Source organism: Mobula birostris, chromosome 17 (genome assembly GCF_030028105.1).
Source record: "Mobula birostris isolate sMobBir1 chromosome 17, sMobBir1.hap1, whole genome shotgun sequence".
Taxonomy (NCBI): Eukaryota; Metazoa; Chordata; class Chondrichthyes; order Myliobatiformes; family Myliobatidae; genus Mobula; species Mobula birostris.
The window spans coordinates 62165538-62187659 of NC_092386.1; the positions used below are offsets into that span (position 1 = coordinate 62165538).

General features: G+C 40.9%; 1 protein-coding gene across 4 annotated transcripts in view; it reads right to left on the minus strand.

The window, feature by feature from the left end:
- mtap (methylthioadenosine phosphorylase) overlaps window positions 1–22122 on the minus strand; it is a 214456-nt gene that overhangs the window by 39255 nt on the left and 153079 nt on the right. For 3 of the 4 annotated variants that reach the window (XR_011889555.1, XM_072281781.1, XM_072281779.1), the window contains exon 6: window positions 18265–18504. Coding sequence is in view for 2 of the 4 variants with exons in the window: in XM_072281781.1 (XP_072137882.1) it covers window positions 18265–18504 (240 nt within the window). In the remaining 2 variants the exon portion in view is untranslated. Of the gene's footprint in view, window positions 1–16267; window positions 16328–18264; window positions 18505–22122 lie in introns of all 4 variants that reach the window. The other variant, XR_011889556.1, reaches the window with a different exon arrangement.

Sequence of the window (22122 nt, forward strand, 5' to 3'; positions counted from 1 at the left end):
AACTGTTGGAATGATTGTGTTAAACGCTGAGCTGAAGTCAATAAAGAACATCCTGATACAAGAATTAGTATTGTCCAGTTGATCCAAGGCTACGTGAAGAGCCACTGAGATTGCATTGCTGTAGACCTAATGTGGCAAAAGGCACAACAGGCCTACAGTGGATCAAATGCAGTAACTAGAAGATGATATTTTTCTGTTATTTGCCACAGAAAAAGTCATTGCCAGGGTCCTAAGTCACCTTTTCTCAATAACCGAATTGCACTGCAGATTTTGTTCAACAGGTGGTACAATGATTATGATCTTCAATGTGTGATAAGTCCAAGAACACAAACAGTGGCATAAATCACTCTACACTCAGGGACTTTTTTAGCTTTACAAATTCCACGCCTCTGGCAACCACGAGAGAATGTAGAGAATACTTTTCAAATTCAGAAGCTAGATATTTGTGTTTATTCTATGTCACGTGATAGCATGCAAGCCATATTCTAATTATAGAGCCTCCATACATCTTTAATGAACAAATCCAATGCAGCGATATGAAAAATGATGAAACCAATGTTACCTAAGGTCATCAGCTTTCTATTTGTTTGACTTTCCAAAGTCACCCTAATAGCATCAGAACCAGAACCACTTTATGGACGGTCTGTGAAGCATACCAGAACTGATTGTGGTTCAGTGCCAAGCATACAACACAGGGTAGCAACCATCAGTTTACAAGACAATAGTGCAAACATCAATAATCAATATATGAACAGACTGAATAATTATCAACAAAACAAGGAGAGCAGGAAAGACCACTTAACGGGCGTTGTGCAGGGACTGTTAGGGTATTCTGAGTGAGTTTTGTTGAGAAGCTGAATAGCTACAGGAAAGAAGCTTCGGAGATGACGTGTAGTCCTGGTGTTGCTGGACTTGTAGTGTCTCCCTGATGGCAATTTGGTCAATAGGTCACTGCTAGGGTGGGTTGAGTCGGCAGTAGCTTTTTCAGCTCTTTCTTTGCTCTCGCAACAAACAGGTCTTTTACTGTCAGTAGCTGACAGCCATATTTATCGTGCACTACATTGCAATGCTGCTGCAAAGTTAACAAATTTCACGACATATGCTGGTAATATTGACTCTGATTCTGATTCTGATCTCCCCCGGTGAGTGGAGCACTCGCTACAAGCGGGACTCGGAGAGGGAGGCGGCTACGGGAAACTAAACCGCCATGGAGGTGGTCACAACACTCTGAATGATGGCTGAATAAAAATTCATCAGGATACACAATGAGATGCAAGCATAGGAAGAACAATCTCTGCTTGGCTTTCCTAATGATGAGCGTAATGTGCTTGTCTCACTTCACAATGGTAGTCCCCAGGTATTTGAATAACTTGACCAGAGACACAGCCTGACCACTAACCTCCAAGGGGGGAGGGCAGGGGGTTGTTTGCAGAAGCCAATCCTCATTTCCACTGTCATGATAGCATTAAGCTCCAAGTTGTTACAAGCACACCATGTTGCAAGATGCGCTACTGCTCTTTGATAGCAGATGGCTTTATTATTTGAGATAAGACCAACTATAGTTGTATCATCTGTGAACTAAGATTTTAAATATTTGTCTGTGGAGATATAGTAGTTTGTATAAAGTGAGAAGATGAGGGGTGAAAGTACACCACATGGGGAGAGCCTGCTCTTATCGACACTGGATTGGACAGGTACGAGCCCAGCCTTACATTCTGTTTCCTTCTGACAGATACTGTAGGGGACAGCTAGCTGGGTTAGTTTGCTGTGGAACAACTTTGAAAAATAGTGTTAAAGGTGGGGCTAAAATCCACAGGCAAGATCCTCACATATGTGTTGGGTGAGTCCAAATGTGAATAATATAATGAAGGCAAAGCTAACTGCATGCTCCACTGAGCGATTTGCTCTATAAGCAAACTGTGGTGGGTTAAGAAGAGGATCAGTAATGGGTTAAACAGGGTCAACTACAGCACTTATTTAATATTCTACTCATCCCTTTATTTTTGAAAATATTTTGTGCTTAACAACTTTTGTTTCTTTTATATAGGAAATGCCACAGAAAAAGAGATATGAAGTTCCAATGGCTTTTGGGAAGTACTTTTTAGACCGCAGAAGATAGAAAATACTACAGGACACTATAGGCACTTTGCCCCACGATCTTTTAACCTACTGCAAGATCAACCTAAACTTTCCCTCCTGTGTAGCCCTTGATTTTTCTATCGTCCATGATTTACAGAAAACATGTTTAGAAAATTATGCTCAAGGTAGCACAGTGGATAGGAAGTCATTGGCAAAAGTTAAACAAATGTTTTCAAAAAGGAACAACAGCTCATTTCCCACTCTGGACATGCTGCAGTCTTCAGGATTTAATATCCAATTCAATAATTCTAGATAGCCTGTTCTCCTGTTTACAACAGCACTGGCTAATTTTAATATAAAATTATCCCTCTGTAGCATTACTCTCACTATAGAAGCTGTTCTGCTTTGCTGGACATTTCCGGCATTATTATCCTTTGGTTTCATTTTTCAGCAATTAGTCTGACATACATATCAGTTCTAACACATATCTTTGTTTTTCTGCTCTCATTATTCAATTAAGCAGAGGACTGTGTAAACATTGGTGTCATGTGAGCAACTCTGGCCTCATCCTAACAACATTTCCTTCATTTCATCCAACCCTCCCAAATTCTAACTCTGACATAAAGCCAACTTACTTTCTCACTTCTCTATTCTGTGCTGAAATTTAACTCTATTTCTCTTAACACAGGTGCTGTTGAGTATTTCCAGCATTTTCTGTGGTTATTTTTGAATAGCTACTGTTCAGATAGGAAGATGATTGAAGGTCATGTGCCTGAGGTAATTGCGAGAGCTTTTCTTACTGAAACCAAAGATTTGGACTTCAACACTGGTGTGAAATGTCAAAAGATAAAGCGTGATAGACATGGACTGTAAAGGACTTAGGGAAGAAAAGAAGTTGTTCAAGGAATGGACAGAAAAGTGGCAGATACATTTCACAGGAACAAAGAAAAGATATTGCATTTTTGATTTAAAAAGAAGTAAATGTATTTTCAATGGAGAGATACTGAAGGATGAGGGTATCAGAAGAGCCTGGGAATTCAAATGTTTAATATTTTGAAACGGTGAATGCAGATCAGTCAATAGAATTTTTAGTTTATAATTAATGACAGAAATATGGAGGAATCATTTAAAAATGCTCAAGTACACTTAGACTTCAACAGGCAATATTGATTTTCAAAAAGCAAGAATAATCCTTTCCAGTTGGAGAATCAGAAATTAAGGTTATCGTCATAGTGACAGCAGGGTTTGGGCCAAATTCTTCATGAAGGGATTTGTTGAGAAGTTAAAATACACACATCACTACAATTAACTACATTGTATTCTGCTAGGATAAAAATTCTGAAGATTTCTGAAAAACTAGATACTATAATGACCGAATTTAAAGATAAAGGAAGTTATTTGATCAACCATGTCTGAGCAGTTAAAAGTGTGAAAATGTTTCTTTTTGTTTTAATTTACAAAGTAGAATACTTCTTAAATCAGCTCACAGAACAGATGTTAGAATGCTTATAAAGGTATGAGCTGTTAATGGAACCACAATGGGATATCTAATATGTGAAATACTGAAGTTTCAGGAGCATAGTTAATTCCTTACTAGTGCAAAGATGAGTAAAATCAGAACAATTTCAAAATGACGCAATTTCTGTAGAAATCCAAAAGATCACTTTCAGTGTCATAGAACATAGAAATCTGCAACACATTACAGGCCCTTCGGACCACAGTGTTGTGCCGACCATGTAACCCACCGTGGAAACTGCCTAGAATTTCCCTACCGCGTAGCTTTTTTATTTTTCTAAGCTCCGTGTACCTACTTAAGAGTCTCTTAAAAGACCCTATTGTATCCGTCTCCATCACCGTCACTGGCTGTGCATTCGACGCATCCACCACTCTCAATGTGAAAAACTTAACCCTGACAGCCCCTCTGTACCTACTTCCAAGCACCTTAAAACTATGCCCCCTCGTATTAGCCATTTCAGCCCTGGGAAAAAGCCTCTGATTATCCACACAATCAGTGCCTCAACTGACAACAATAGCACCTCCCGCGCTCCCCCTCGCCAAACCATGTGGTCAGTGCTAGACCAGTGGGAACGCTGTCTGTGAAGCCACAGCAAGTTCACCATGAAGCTTTAATTACTGGTATATTATTGTCAAATGTATCAAAATACAGTGGAAAGCTTGCTTGCACATGAGTTATAAGGATCAAATTATTACATGGTGCATTGAGCTAGAGTAAAGTAAATCAGTAACAATACAAAATAAAGTGTAAAAGCTACCAAAATAATGCAGTGCAGGAGCAAGTCCATAACAAGGTAGAGCCATCTTATCCTACAAGAGATCTGTCCAAGAGCCTGTTAACACTGGGATAGAAGTAGTCCTTGAGCTGGTGGTACAAACTTTCAGGCTTTTGTATCTTCTGCCTGATGGCAGGGGTAGAAGAGGGAATGTCTGGGGTGGCTGTGGTCATTGATTATGCTACACACATAAAAGTTGCTGGTGAACGCGGCAGGCCAGGCAACATCTTTAGGAAGAGGTACAGTCGACGTTTCGGGCCGAGACCCTTCGTCAGGACTAACTGAAAGAAGAGCTGGTAAGAGATTTGAAAGTGGGAGGGGGAGGGGGAGATCCAAAATGATAGGAGAAGACAGGAGGGGGAGGGATGGAGCCAAGAGCTGGACAGGTGATTGGCAAAAGGAATATGAGAGGATCATGGAACAGGAGGCCCAGGGAGAAGGAAAAGGGGGAGGGGTGAAGCCCAGAGGATGGGCAAGGGGTATAGTGAGAGGGACAGAGGGAGAAAAAGGAGAGAGAGAGAAAAAATGTGTGTATATAAATAAATAACGGATGGGGTACGAGGGGGAGGTGGGGCATTAGTGGAAGTTTGAGAAGTTAATATTCATGCCATCAGGTTGGAGGCTACCCAGACAGATTATAAGGTGTTGTTCCTCCAATCTGAGTGTGGTTTCATCTTTACAGTAGAGGAGGCCGTGGATAGACATATCAGAATGGGAATGGGACGTGGAATTAAAATGTGTGGCCACTGGGAGATCCTGCTTTCTCTAGCCGACAGAGCATAGGTGTTCAGCAAAACGATCTCCCAGTCTGCGTCGGGTCTCGCCAATATATAGAAGGCCACATCAGGAGCACCGGACACAGTATATCACCCCAGCTGACTCACAGGTGAAGTGTCGCCTCACTTGGAAGGACTGTCTGGGGCCCTGAATGGTGGTAAGGGAGAAAGTGTAAGGGCATGTGTAGCACTTGTTCCGCTTACACGGATAAGTGCCAGGAGGGAGATCGGTGGGCAGGGATGGGGGCGACGAATGGACAAGGGAGTCGCGTAGGGAGCGATCCTTGCAGAAAGCGGGGAGGGGGGAGGGAAAGATGTGCTTAGTGGTGGGATCCCGTTGGAGGTGGCGGAAGTTACGGAGAATAGTATGTTGGACCCGGAGGCTGGTGGGGTGGCAGGTGAGGACAAGGGGAACCTTATTCCTAGTGGGGTGGCGGGAGGATGGAGTGACAGCAGATGTGCGTGAAATGGGGGAGATGCGTTTGAGAGCAGAGTTGATAGTGGAGGAAGGGAAGCCCCTTTCTTTAAAAAAGGAGGACATCTCCCTCGTCCTGGAATGAAAAGCCTCATCCTGAGAGTAGATGCGGTGGAGACGGAGGAATTGCGAGAAGGGGATGGCATTTTTGCAAGAGACAGGGTGAGAAGAGGAATAATCCAGATAGCTGTGAGAGTCAGTAGGCTTAGAGTAGACATCAGTAGATAAGCTGTCTCCAGAGATTATGCTGGCTGTTTTACTGAGGCAGTGGGAAGTATTGACAGAGTCTATATAGGGGAGGGTTTTTCGTGATGTGCTGTGCAGTGTCCACAACTTGATGGTTTCTTGTGGTCACCTGCAGAGCAGCTGCCATACCAGGTCGTCAAGCAACCAGACAGACGCTTTCTATTGTGCATCAAAAAGTATGGTAAAAGCCCACTGAGACATGCCAAATTTCTTCAGCCTCCTGAGGAAGCAGTGGTGTTGGTGAGTTTTCTTAGCCGTGACATTAACGTGGCTGGACCAGGACTGGCTACTGATGATGTTCACACTTGGGAAAATGAAGCTCTCTACTCTCTCATCCTCAACACCACTGATGTAGACAGGAGCATGTTCATCACCCCACCCCATTTCTGAAGTCATTGACCAGTTATTTTGTTTTGTTGGCATTGAGGTAGTTGTCATGATGCCCTGTCACTAAGCTCTCTATCTCCTTCCTGTTTGAGATGAGACCTACTACAGTGGTATCACCTGTAAACTTGTAGATGGAGGTAGAGCAGAATCTGGCCAGTCATGAGGATACAGGGAGTAAAGTAGGGGGCTGAGGATGCAACTTTGTGGAGTGTCAGTGTTTAGAATAATCGTGGCAGAGGTGTTGCTGCCTATCCTTAATGATTGTGATCCGTTGGTCACAAAGTCAAGGATCTATTTCCAGAGGGAGGCATTAACTCCCAGGATCTGGAGTTTGGTGATGAGTTTGCTGGGGATAATAATATTGAAGGCAGATCTGTAGTCAGACTTCATGTAGGTTGGAGGATGGTGAATCATGCACATGTACCAATGCTTGCTAAATAGTGTTTTGTGTCTGGTCATTTGTAAAAAGAAACCACTGTTCAGTTCAGACTGAATTTTGACCATCAAGAATCTATATTCAATACACATTTTAAAGAACATGAAATGATAGCACATGTGGTGATTCAGAAGCAGCAAATAGAAAACTTATTCTGTATTATGAAATCTGAGCTTGGTTATTGATGCAACACTTGTAATGATACCAGAAGGAAAAATAAACTGCAGATGTCAGAAATCTGAGATAATGCTGGAAATACTCAGCAAGTTAGATAACAACTTACAAAAGAGTGCTAACCTTTCAGGCTGATGACCTTTCATCAATATTACAAATCAAGGGTGTTTTAAATTTCAGAATGAGAGGGGTGGGGAGAAAAAACAGAATTTCTCTGATAAGGTAGAGACTGAGTTGATGCTGACAGTGAGGGAGGTGAAAACTTGTTAACCGCAGCTGATCAGTCTAAAGAATTTGAAACTAAAAGTAAATGAGTACATAGCACGGCAAACAAAAAACAGTGTTGCAGCTGTGAGATAGTGATCACTGCAGTAATCACTGCAGAAATAGAAGAGAATCATGGAAATGTCCAGTAATCAGGGCAGCATTAGTGCAGACAATCAGTGACATTACAATCAGGACTGAACAAGCTGAAGTTTTTCTTCATCCACCACCAATAATTACAAAAATCAACAAATTCGTGCCCATGGTCCATTCTCTATCAAATTACGATATTGCTTGCACTGTTGTAACTATATGTTATAATTATGTGGTTTTTGTCAGTTTTTCAGTCTTGGTCTGTCTTGTGTTTCCGTGATATTACACTGGAGGAACATTGTATCATTTCTTAATGCATGCATTACTAAATGACAATAGAAGAGGACTATGTGTCCTCATAATCTAATCTAAATTCTGAATGTTAAAAATCCACTGGATCCTTCCCTGTCTTCACTTTCCTCATAGCCCATCTCTTTTCACTATCTTCTAATCGCCTAACCTCTTTGACTCTGAACTAACACTGTACAAGCCTCATGCAGTGCCTCCTCACTGATGACACATGGAAACTGAACTCCTTTTGGACTCAGGCTGAACTACAGAGGAATGGGAGGAGGTCTAGCCCCTGCACATGTAGCACGCAGACCCACCCTGGTGCTCGTGAGCCAGGTCCCTAGCTATGGGTAAATAGCCAACTGCTTTGTGGGCATCCTCGGAAGAGTCGAGGCTACAGGAGTAAACTCAGGATAAATCCAGAGTGGAGTCCCTACGGCAGCTGGACATCATTGAACATCCTTCCGGCAGCTCCTGCAGCCAAGCTGGTGCCAAACCTATTGCTTCATTAGCTTTCCTTTGGATTACACCGGTGAAGCCGAGAGGAGGATCTTCACAACTAGGCATCTCAGAATCTCCTTGCCTTCCACCCAGGCTTGTGATGATGATGATCATCATCATCCATTGTCCTTCGAGAAAGACAGATGCCAACCAACCAACATTGTACAAAAGAGTCTCAGCTTCATCATCATTTGACTCAATCTCAATTTAATCTTCCTCTGACCTTTCCCCCTCCCTAGATCTATTCATCACTAACAGCCAATGTCATATTAGCTGTCTCAATTTTTCCAGTGGTCTTCTTTTCTCCAACCCACCCCTCTTGAATTTGAAGCACTAGGCCTACAAAAGGTTAATCCCAACTTGCAAAGATTTATGGACAACCAGGGTATTTTGTGGATAGTCAAGCTCATATTCTCATCAGTGTTCATGTTGTGATTTGTTTTTGAACTGCAATGGATGTGATGTTCTGAATTGAATGTAATTTTGTATAGATAATGAGAATTCTGTAAAAATGTCTTTAATATCTGTATCCCTGGAAATGACAGCAGGATCCTCCCAATCGTTGAAGGAATTAGGTTTCAGCCAATAGCATAGATTCAGACTTAATAACATCAGTTTTCTATTGCAATATCTGTCTTACTCTAGGCTTTATTTTTGTTTCATTTGATATCAGACTGTATATGACACAGGCCCTTGTATGCCCTTAACACATTTGTACATGAAGTAAGTTCCTCCCTGGTAGTCAATATTTCAAAACAACCTACTTGACTGAGTGGGTGAAAAACAAAACAATGAAAACAATTTCCTGAACTGCTTCTGCATAACTTGCAGTGATATGATTCAATATAACTTAAAGACAGCTAAGTTACTATTTTCAAAATCAAAGGAGAGACATATACAACAGGGGAAGTAGTTTTTTAAGGTTCTGGTTATCTATTTCCCCCCTCCCCCAGTTGTGAAAAATATGATAGTAATCATGCAATAGTCATCAAAACTGGTTAATTTAATATTAAGCAATGATATAAAATAAGAAATATTGAATTAGTTTCTCATCATACACCTTGCCTACTCTTCCTTTCCTTTGATCATTGCAAAGTGTTGAGAAGAGTTAAAAGAAGATTGTGATCCAATATTCCACCCCACACTGCCATCAAGCATAGTTTTCCATTGGAAACAGAAGGTTGGCAAACAATCCTTTATCTACCCAAACTGATAAATGTTTTATTAGTTGAAACTACTATGGTGGTATTACTATACATAGACGATCCATCTATGACGTAGATAGTATCCAGGACACCTCCAGGGCAGTGTCAATCATTAAGAATCCCATCACCCAGGACATGCCCTCTTCTTATTGCTGTCATCAGGAAGGAAGCACAGAATCCTGAAGACACACACTTATATACTGTAATTCACAGTCCCTCTGCACCCCCCCCGCCACATTTTAACATGTATTGCATGGTACTGCTGCTGCAAAATTAACAATTTCACAACATTTGCCGGTGATATTAAATCTGATTCTGATAGATGGGAAGAACGTTCTACTCCTTCACATCCTCACTGGAAATGACAAAAAGTTAGAAGGGTGAAAAAAATCCATCTCAGATCTGAAATAATGTTATATACAAAAAAACAGATACATAATTCTTGAATGCATGTTAACTCTAGAATAGCCTCATTGTTTTTATGCTGCAATACTTCATTGGTCAGTTGCCAATTGTAGTGGAAACAATTGTGCAGAAAAAGAAGGATGTGGATCTCCCATGAAGGCCAAACACGTGAACTTAATATGATACTGCATAATACTACACATGAAAGTGTGCATTATTTTTAGAATGCTAATTAATAGATGTTTTAAATCCCAGCAACCACAATTGAGCACAATTATTAAAATAATTAAATATCTTGATATAGTAAAATAGTTAAATGGAAACTTAAATAGCACGTCAACTAATCATCTAAAAGCTGTCCTGGAGCATAAAAATCCCTTTTTTTAATGCCAGATTGACCTATTATATTGGTTTGTCATCTCTGAAGTTGAAGAATATATCCTACTGAAGTGAATCAAAAGAGAATTGAACTGAATATAAATTAGGCAACTGACTCAATACCACAAAAGATCCCAGAGACTCTGGAAATCCACAGCAATACACACAAAATGCTGGAGGAACTCAGCAGGTCAGGCAACATCTATGGAAATCAATAAACAGTTGACGTTTCAGGCTCAGACCATTCATCAGGACTTTAAAGGGAAAAAAGCCAAAATAAGAAGGTGGGGGGGGGGGTGGAAGAAGGGAGAAAGTAAGAAGCTGGAAGATTATGTGGAAAAGGCAAAGGGCTGGAGAAGGAGGAATCTGATAGGAGAGGAGAGTTGATCATGGGAGATAGGGAAGGAGGAGGGGCACCGGGGGAGGTGATAGGCAGGTGAGGAGAAGTAAGAGGCAGAGTGGGGAAATGAAGAACAGGGAATGGGCAGGGGCAAAAATGGCCAGAATGTGGAGAAATTGATGTTCATGCTATCAGGTTGGAGGCTACCTAAACAGGTATGAGGTGTTGTTCCTCCAGCCTGAGATTGGCCTCATCATGGCAGAACAGGAGGGTACAGGCTGACACATCAGAACAGCAAGGGTGAAAGATATTGAAATGGTTGCCCACCAGGAAATTCCACCTTTGCACATGGAGCTCAGGTGCACAACAAATTGGTCCCACAATCTATGTTGGGTCTCACCAATGCAGAGGAGGTCGCACAGGGAGGATCAGATACAGCAGGCGACCCCAGTCGATTTGCAGGTGAAGTGTTGCCTCACTGGGAAGGACTGTTTGGGGCTCAGAATGGAGGTGAATGAGCAGGCGTGGCACTTCTGCCGCTTGCAGAGATAAGTGCCAGGAGGGAGATCAATAGGGAAGGACAAATAGACAAGGGCATCACAGAGGGAGTGATTCCTGTGGAAGGTGGAAAGTGGATGGGGGGTGGGGGAATGTCTATAGATGCTGCCTGACCTGCTCAATTCTGCCAGCATTTTGTGTGTGTCGCACAGTTTCCATACCAAATGTTTTGTACTCCAGATGTAACAATGGATTGAACACTGTATACTCTTACTACCATTTTAGTAGCCCAGGGAATGCTCAATCAACTTGCCAACTTTACTCTTATTATTTCCCTATAACCTCTTCCCGCAGAACTGCAAATGTAGAAATATTGCAAGAACAGGACCTCTTAAGTTCTCCTCCAAAACACATTTTTGTTCAGATATTCCATTTATTACCACTGTTGCAGCACCATCTCTCTGTGGATTACAGTGGTTTGGGGAATAGCTCTGAAGTTGAAGACTATATCCTACTGAAGTGGAATAGATCACAAGGAATATTGGCAATGCTTTTCTTCCCAGCTGGTTGTGGTCTCTAGTCAGATAGTAACTACTTTCAGCTCTCCCTCCATTAGTTTTCATTCAACACTCCCCCTTCTGGTTTTATAAACTTGTTGAATGTTACTGACTTATTGTTCTGTAGTTCAAAGTTCAAAGTACATTTGTTATCAAAGTCTGTATACCATACATAACGTTGAGATTTGTCTCCTTAGAGGCAGCCACACGCAACAAAGAAACGAATAGAACCCATTAAAAAAAGACAATCAAACACCCAATGTGCAGAAAACAAATTGTGCAAACAATGAAAGTAAGCAAATAACACTCAGAACTGTGAGTCCACAGCCACAAGGCCAATCATCACTGCAGCCCATCCAAGCACCCACTGGTTTGTAAGCCACAGCCTCACTTCAGCGCAGAGACAAGTAAGCCTTGCAGAGTAGCAAGGTGAACACCAGCCTGCCTCGCTCCTCTGGCCCCAACACCCTGACCGCTTCAATCTGAGCCTGGCGTTTAAGTCAGCCAAACCTTGGCTTGTTCCTTGCTCTCGGGCCCGGGCACTGCCGCTTCATCTTTGCCTTGCCTCCGCTTGACTTACCTCAGTTCTGCCAAATCAAATTGCCTCTGAGTGCACTCCAGCAATGGCCAAACATTGGCTCATTCCCCGTTCTCAGGCCTGGGCCCCTCTGCATCAATTGGGCCCATACCTGCCACGCTGCAACCATCTTGCACCTTTGGGGCTGCAGTTCACACCGTAAAGATGCCAGGTTACACAAGCCATTCAATAGTGCAACTTTAGGAAGGAAGTTGCAGGCTATTGATTGCAGAGATCATATCCGAGAAAAAGTATGATCAATACAGTAATTTATGGTTCTGTTTGTTTTATTTATTGCCAGCAAGTCGTCCCTGTATTTCACCAGTGCCATCTTAAACCAAAAGTTTTATACACAAACTATCAAATAACCCAAAACAACATAAAGCAGAAATTTCTGGAAACATTCACCAAGCCAATTTGTATCCAAACAGAGAGAGATATAGAGTTAATTTTTCAGGTTCTTGAGTTTGCATCAGAACAACTCAACAGTCCATCAACCATGGGAAGGGACCACATCACGTGTTAGAAAACAAAAATAAAGTTAATATCTTGTGGTAACTGCGAATATGAATTGTTTAAAAATACTCAGCAGTTAATATAATTTTACATAGTGAGGACTGGTAGGGGACCAGTGGTACCCATTATTGAAAATTAAAAGTATACCAACCAGAGAAATTCATTATCAACATTTCACCTTAACTGAAACATCAGTGAGTTGAATACTAACAATGGCAGGACAGTGAAAGGCGACTTCAAGAAATGCAAAACATTAAATACAGCAACTACTATAACTAAAGACCATTCTGGAATAAGCTGATGACTATCACAAGCTCTGGCAATGTAGCAATAAATAACAATTCAAAACAGCAAAACTCCAATAATTTAGCATCCATAAGACTTTGGTGGTGCTGGACTAGTTATCCCTCCAGACTATTGGACAGTACTTCTTTCACAACACCACTGAATTTCTAATATACCTTCTTTCAAACATTACACAGTAGCATAATAAATTTTCTATGGAAGCAGGTAAGTTTAATAGTGGGAAATAGGGCCCGAGTTTGAAAGGAATGCAGTAAATGGGGCCTCGTTGAGTTTATAGGGAGTGCAGGAAACAAAGCCTCCATGAGTTTAAAGGAAACACAGAAACAGGGCTATAGGGAGCACGGAAAATAGAACCAGGCTCAACCAGATGCCAAACCAATGGTATTTCTGAAAAACCATACAATATCAGAGATTTCCAGTAACACAAAACATTAACATTGTAGAGCAGTGATAAGGAAAATATCTTGATTAGTAATAATTAATAAAACATCATCATTATTATATGCTGTGTTGTATGACGTGGGCAATTATGGTCTCATGACCATGATTGCTCTTGGCAAATTTCTCTGCAGAAGTACTTTGCCATTGCCTTCTTCTGGGCAGTGCTTTTACAAAGTGCATGACCCCAGCCACTATCAATACTCTCCAGAGATTGTCTGTCTGGCATCAGTGGTTGCATAACCAGGACTTGTGATATGCACCAGCTGCTTGTATGACCAACCACCAGCTGATCCCATGGCTTCACATGGTCCTGATCAGGGGTCTAAGCATGTGCTACACATTGCCCAATGGGTGACTTGCAGGCTAGTGGAGGGAAGGAGCGCCTTACACCTCCTTTGGTAGAGATGCATCTCCACCACAACACTCAAATTAATAAATAGTAACTAACTATTCCTGCAGTAACATTTTAAAAATGGTAGTTCATAACAGTATTTCTGCTGATACCACACAATTAGTATAATAATTCCTACATATTCCATCTGGGAGCTTCTGGTAAAGGTAAAAGTTCTCAATGTTAATTTCTTGTGAGTAGAAACACCCTTGGCAGCCTCAATTGTTATAAATAAGCCCGAAGATCAATTTATTAGAGTAAATGTATATCCAGTTGTGCATCAATCATAAATATACTGCTGACTCTTACAGTTTAGTACAATAGTAGAATGGGTAGTCATCAATTGGCTTAAACATCCCCCCAATTAATTTCTGGTTAGTTAAGTAACCTCATCAAGCTGGTGTACACCAGGCAATTCTTGATGAAAACTAATTTCTTTACTGCAGTAAAATGCTCATCCTACTTTTAAACACACACACTGTGGATACTTCTCGCTGATGGAATCAACTGAACAATATAATCCACCAACAAAGTATTCAACAAGAAGTATTTACTAATTAATACATGACTCAGTTGCCAGACAGTTAAGCAATCTATAGTCTCCATCTCATCAAGTATGTTAGACTACACTTTAAGATAATTTGTTATTGTCTAAACAAGATACCTTACAAATAAAATACTGAAAAGTAACCACATATTCCATGATTTATAACTATACCCACAGATCCAAAGTCTTCAGCCAGATGTTGCATCTGTAGAATTAACTGATCTCCAATAAGGACACCACAGTGCATTTTTGAGAGCCAATACAAATAGGAAAGAATGAAGTAATCTGGGCTTCTGCTCTTCACCGTTACCGTAAAGTGCCCTTGTATGTAATGCAGGTAAGAACCAAAACAAGATTTGCTGTAATGACCTCCATTGCAAAAAGGGAGAGAGTAACACACACAACATGCTGGAGGTCAAAATTTGCTGACAATATGTAGAATATTTTGAAACACTGAAACACAGAAAAGGGGTGGAGCTCAGGAGGAATGATGGCGCCTAACGGCGACTCCTTGCTTGCATCTTTGGAATCAATGATATTTATATCTTTAATATCTCTATTTTTCTCTTTCAGGGTTCTTTTGATGACTCTGATCTGGAGTTACATGCAGACTTTGGTTCTTTGCGGGAATGGGACCCGTTCTTGGGGTTCCACAACTGGCCATTATTCGACACGCCAAGAGTTTGGCCTGAGAACCTCGATGATGTTCAGAAGCCTAAGATCTTGGGGCTCTGGACACGGGCAGATTGAGGGTCGGTGTCACGGCAGAAGACTCCTGTATGGTCAGGGAGGCCGGAAAATCTTTCGCTATGGGCCCAAAGTCCCGAGGTCTTCGCGATCTTCGGATACAGAGGTCAAAAAAAGCGACGATATGGAGTTTTAACATCGTAACCCAGCGGGATGCTGCTATGTCTCCCACTTGCTGTGAAAATGGGGGACACCTCCCTCTCCCTTGCCAGGGAGAGAGAGAACCAGTGGGTTGTTGAACTTCAGATGAAATGCGAAGCCTTTGGGGTAACTTTGGTCTGTGTCTTTGCTATTGCTTAGCACACGCTTGGGCTCGGTGATAGTACTGACGCGCGTTTTTTTTGCTGGTGGAGGGAGGGGGGATCTGGGGGGGACTTTGGTGTTCTCACATTTAACTGTCATTCATTCTTTGGGGCACTTCTCTGTTTTCGTGGATGCTTGCGAAGAAAAAGCATTTCAGGATGTATATAGTATACATTTCTCTGACATTAAATTTGACCTTTGAACCTTTGACCTCCTGAACACTATTAGACCTGTGGTGCAAACATTAACACCTTCAATAAAGGACGGACAAAAATAAATCAAAAATGTATTTAATTCTACATTCTAAGTTGTCTACAAATGTCACAATAAAATTGATATGGGCAGCATGGTAGCATAGTAGCTAGTATAATGAGGACAAGTCCCTTTTACAGGATAGAGCTGCGGCTTTTAGGTCCAGGGATACCAGTCGCTACACAGAATCCAGGCGTGAACTCCGGGAAGCCATTAAGGGTGCCAAGAGGAAATATCGAGCCAAATTGGAAGCCTAGGTTAACCAGCGGAATGCCAGTAGACTATGGCAGGGTCTAAATGAGATCACTGGGCGCAAAGAAAAGGCTGGGAATATCAATATCTGTGGCACTTCTCTTCCTGACAAACTTAACGTATTCTACGCAAGATTCGAACAGAAGAGGAACGTCCCGTTCCCTCCAGATGAACCGGACCTGGTGGCATCGAGATTCATCGTCACCGAGGAGGACGTTAGAAGGGCCTTCCTGAACATAAATCCAAGGAAGGCGATGGGCCCAGATGGCGTCCCAGGACGGGTTCTCCGGGCCTGTGCAAGCGAGCTAGCTGGAGTGTTTGCTGACATCTTCAACTGCTCCTTGCTTCAGTCTAAGATCCCCTCGTGTTTTAAGAAGGCAACGATAATCCCAGTGCCGAAGAAGAGCAAGGTGGCATGCCTGAATTACTATCGACCTGTGGCTTTGACATCAATTGCTATGAAGTGCTTCGAGAGATTGGTTATGGCACACATCAACCACAGCCTACTGGTCAACCTCAACGCTTTGTAATTCGCTTACCGGAGCAACAGGTCAATGGCAGATGCCATCTCTCTGGCCCTACATTCCTCCTTAGAAAACCTGGAGAATAAAGACGCATACGTAAGGCTCCTTTTCATTTACAGCTCTGCCTTTAATACCATCATTCCAAATAAGCTGATTTCCAAACTCCGCAACCTGGGCCTTAGCACTCAGATCTGCAGCTGGATCTTCAACATCCTCACAGACAGGACCCAGGCTGTAAAAATAGGGAACAAGCTCTCCTCTACAATCACTCTGAGCACCAGTGCCCCACAAAGCTGTGTACTCAGCCCCCTGCTGTACTCACTATACACCAATGATTGTGTAGCCAAGTTTCCATCAAACTCAATATATAAGTTTGCTGATGACACAACAATTGTAGGCCGTATCTCGGGTAATGATGAGTTTGAGTACAGAAAGGAAATTAAGAACCTGGTGGCATGGTGCGAAGACAATAACCTATCCCTCAACGTCAGCAAGATGAAGGAATTGGTTGTTGACTTCAGGAGGAGTAGCGGACAGCAGGACCCAATTTACATCGGTGGTGCGCAAGTGGAACAGGTCAAAAGCTTTAAGTTCCTTGGGGTCAATATCACAAATGACCTGACTTGGTCCAACCAAGCAGCGTTCACTGCCAACAAGGCCCACCAGTGCCTTTACTTCCTGAGAAAACTAAAGAAATTTGGCCTGTCCCCTAAAACCCTCACTAATTTTTATAGATGCACTGTAGAAAGCATTCTTCTAGGGTGCATCATAACCTGGTATGGAAGTTGTCCTGTCTAAGACCGAAAGAAGCTGCAGAAGATCGTGAACACAGCGCAGCACATCACACAAACCAATCTTCCGTCCTTGGACTCAGTTTACACCGCATGCTGTCGGAGCAGTGCTGCCAGGATAATCAAGGACACGACCCACCCAGCCAACACACTTCTCGTCCCTTTTCCCTCCGGGAGAAGGCTCAGGAGCTTGAAGACTCGTACGGCCAGATTTGGGAACAGCTTTTTCCCGACTGTGATAAGACTGCTGAACGGATCCTGACCCGGATCTGGGCCGTACTCTCCAAATATCCGGACCTGCCTCTCGGTTTTTTTGCACTACCTTACTTTCCACTTTTCTATTTTCTATTTATGATTTACAATTTAAATTTTTAACATTTACTAATTTTTACTATTTTTAATATTTTAAATATTTAATATTTGTAATCCAGGGAGTGGGAAGCGCAGAATCAAATAGCGCTGTGATGATTGTACATTCTAGTATCAATTGTTTGGCGACAATAAAGTATAATGTTTTACGGTGCCAGTGACCCGGGTTCAGTTCCTGCCACTATCTGTAAGGAATCAGTACATTCTCCCTGTGACCTGATGGGTTTCCTTCCAAATTCCAAAGAATAAGTAAGGGCTAGTAAGTTATGAGCATACTACGCAAGCATGGCAACTCAAGGGCTACCCCCAGCACATATTTAGACTGTGTTGGTCATTGACACAAACAATGCATTTCACTGTGTGTGTCAATGTACACGTGACAAATAAAGCTTATCTTTAAGATCTTTTATCTTTTACACTCTAGATTGCTACGGACTTGCATTCTACTGCAAACTGCAATGTACTTTAAAACTGCCTATTTAAGGGGTATTTATAAACTTTTGGCTGTGTTTGGAAGGAACAATGCATATGGGCCTCCATTTAGCATTCATTATCAAACAGGAGCAGCGCTCATTTAGAAGATACCCCTAGACTAAAGACTGAAGAATGCAGAAGTCCTGCATTAGGCCAGAATGCTGAAACTCTAACAACAGCTTCAAGAGACATCACATCTGTATAAAGTTCAGAAATGTAAAACGGAGGATTATTTCCAGAAATCATTTTATAACTGATATGCATTATTTTCTCTCCCACCTGTAAATCTGTTTGCAGTAAGGTTACTTTGCGCCACAATAGCATAGACTAATGTGCTTATTAATCGAAAATTTCAAGGAAACAGAACACAGTACTAACCGCCTCTTCATTTTCCTTCCAGCAGTCATAGTCAGTGGCCATGGCAATGCTAACATAACTGATGCCCGCTTCGTTAGCCAGCACAACTTCAGGAACTGTGGTCATGTTGATCACATCACCATGCCACTGACGGAACATCTGGCTCTCAGCTCGAGAGGAGAAACGGGGTCCTTCAATGGTAACCACTGTTCCCTTTGCATGGTGCTTAATACCCAGTTTTTTTACAATGTCTATTAACACCTTTAAACGGAAATAATAAAGAAATTAGAAAGCTAAAAGTCACCACTCATTAGCAATTCTGATAAAAACATAACATTTTCTGCAAGTTCAAAACAATTGTCAGAACATTACCAGCAATAGATACAAAGGAATTTTACATGAGCGAAGACAGGACTCTATTTTCAAATCTCCATTGTTTATTGAGGGTGCAAGAATGAGAACAGGGTAGAAGTTGTTACATTGGGAAGATTCTTTTGGGATTTAAACCATGTCTCTGATAAATGCAATGGACCTAGAGTTTGTCATGGGAATGCTGTGCAAAGGAGACAAACTCAATCACTACAAAGGAATCAGAAGATCTTCCTAATCCCAGTATTCGAACTATCCTTTTGTAGAGGTCAGTCTTCTGCAGATTAACAACTCTGGCTTGGTCAATGTATGACCAGATTGTTAGTTCACAGCTGGAACTATGTTTACACATGTTCAAGAGTTTTGTCATTAAGGACAATACGATGAAAAAGATCCCATGGCATTTAGTCAAAGAACAGTTGGCCAATATAAATTTTACTTCAATCAGCACCACATTGAGTTTGTACTAATCCACATTGTAAATGCACAGTGTTGTTTTATTTAAATCATATGATGAATATTGGAAGTACCTATTTATTTTTACCTTCAAAACTGAGTCTTTAAGCTTTTGCAGGAATGTCCTTGAATGAGTAAAATTTCAAAATTGCTGGAGGGCATCAGTAAAATCTTTTACCGCACCATTCAGCATGTAATATTTTTGTGTTGTAAACTATTGAAACTGCCAGTTGATGAGACACAATGGAAGCCTGGTGACATTTGGGCAAATAACTTGTCGCATCTACTAATGACATTTAAAATTGAGACAAAAATGACAAAAGGAAAAGTGAATTAAAATCAAATTATGTATAGAAACAGATAACAGAGACAGAAAACTTATTATTCCACCAATCTGACCATGAGTTTAAATATTTCCCTTTTCATTATAGAGACCAAAAAGCATCAAAAGAACATGAATCCTTTCATTAAGAGGTTAAGTACCTATTTTTATCATATAACTCCAGCATTTATTTGAAATTCAGAAGGAAGTTGTTAGCAATCTACCATTGTGGCAAAGTTAATGGAAGAGTGGTACATATTTATGATTCGTAATTTGCAGGTCTCTCTTTCTGAGGGCAGAGCAGCTCGAAGGGCCTGTAAGGCCTATTCTGTGCTGTATCTCAATAAGTAAATAAAATACAAACTGCTGATTGGTTTAATTGTTAAAAATAATACTTGCTTCAAGATTGCCATTTAGTTCCTACCTACTTTTCTTAACATGGTATGCACATGTATTGCATGTGATTCAGTTCAAGTATGACAGTGCCCTGTCTGATGAGGAAAGGGGAAATGGCTCACTGAGTATCATCAGCAAAACCAGTCTGCGGCACTGTGGGTATAATGTTTAAATGCTGAAGAGGATGTGCAAGAAAAATGCTATTAAAATAAAGATTTTTTAAAATGGAAAAAGCCAATGAGCTATCCAATACTTTTATTTCTGGATTATATTCTTTTATTGAAACAATTCACTTAGTCACATTTTTGCTCACCATACTATATATTTAAAACCAAAAATAAGTGAATTTTTCCAAGACACTTTTGTGAAGTCAGTTCCATGTCCAGGAAGTGATAGTACCCCACAATTTTTTTTTATAAACACTTGTTAAAGTAAAACACACAAGTTATGTTTATTGAACTGAGTTATTGTTGACCAAGTAACAAATAACTAATTGTCTGTATTAATCATATGGAATACTAGAAGACTTTGGAAAGATTCCACATAAAAAAGACTGCCAAAAAGAGTCAGTGTATGAAATTGGGATTATTTAGACAGGGAAGTGGTGAAATAGTGAAAGTAAGGATAATCTACTTGAAAGCAGCATAAAGTAACTAATTATTAACTGATAAACTGATATAAAATCAGGAAATTTTGTAAACAGCAACATCTGTGGAATTTTGTAAATTTGTAAGCATTCGGTAAGGCAATATCTGTGGAATGTGAAAGACAGTTAATGTTTCTGGTTGAAGATGTTAATTCTGTTTCTCTTTCCACAGATACTGCCCGGCCTGCTGAGTATTTCAGAAAATAACCAATGATACCTTGGGGCTTTGCTTTACACTATATGTACAAATGATTGACAACAGGAAACTGAATACCTAAAATTGCAAAAGATACTAAATAAGAGACATCTTGGGAATCAAAGTTGGCGGTGAAAACTTCAATAATTTCAGATATGCGGATGACACTGTTAATTGCAAGTACGGAGGAAGAACTACAAAACTTAATTGATAAAGTTGTTGAAGAAAGTGCAAAAATGGGTCTACCTATCAACTGCAAAAAGACAGAATGCATGGTGGTATCCAAAAAGAAGGAGAATCCTATCTGCAGACTGAAAATTATCGGGGAAGACATAAAACAAGTACAGAAGTTTTGCTACTTAGGAAGCTGGGTGACGTCAGGTGGCAGGTGCGACATGGACATCAAAAGAAGAATAGGGATGGCAAAAGACACCTTTACGAGAATGAAGAGTATAATGACCAACACTAAACTAGGCATGACAACCCACCTCAGAGTACTGAAATGTTACGTTTATCCAGTTATGTTATATGGATCAGAATGTTGGACAATATCTAGTAACATGAGGAAACGAATTGAAGCAGCAGAGATGTGGTTTTTGAGGAGGATGCAAAGAATATCATGGACGAAACGAATATCTAACCAGGATGTCATGAACAGAGCAAGCACAAAAAGAGAAATAATGTATGAGATGATGAAAAGGCAATGTAACTTCAATGGACATGTGATAAGGAAAGAGGAGTTAGAATGCACGGTAATTATGGGAAAGATTGAAGGAAAGAAAGCAAAAGGAAGGCAAAGACAAATGATGACAGAGACAGCAGCCAGAGATCTGGAAATGAATACCGATGAATTGATCTACTTGACGTGAAACAGGAGTGTGTGGGCCATGGCAGTCAAAGCTCAAACTGGGCATGGCACCTGATGATGATGATGATGACTAAATTAGGATAATAGAGTAAACAAGATAGATGAGAGTACAAACATTGAAAGATGAAAACTATAGCAAATGAAGTTTTATTTGAAAAAGGCTAAAGGTCTTCCAATTGCATAGAACAGTACTGAACTGGAAAAGGCACTTTGGTCCATGTTATGTTGAACTAATGAAACTAGTAATTAAATGCCCAGCTGAGCTAATCCGTTCTGCCTACACAGTATCCGTATTGTTTCATTCCCTGCATATTAATGTTCCAAAGAGCGTCTTAAACTTTGGGCTTAAAAAAGATGATCAGGAGTATTTCTTAATTGACGAGCAGCTTGGACCTTCTAAAGAGCAGGGTTTTTAGTGATCTAGATACAGTTCTCAATAACAGTACTAAACTAATAAAAAAGATAATTACAAGGCCTATAGACATACAAGTTTGCTTAGACGACACCTTGAAGACTAGGTTCTGTTATGGGCACCACAATCTGTGCTGTAAATTATCCTTGGAGAGAGAGTACAGTGCAGATTCATCAAGATTAAAATGCTTCAATTATGAGGAGGGTTTACATAA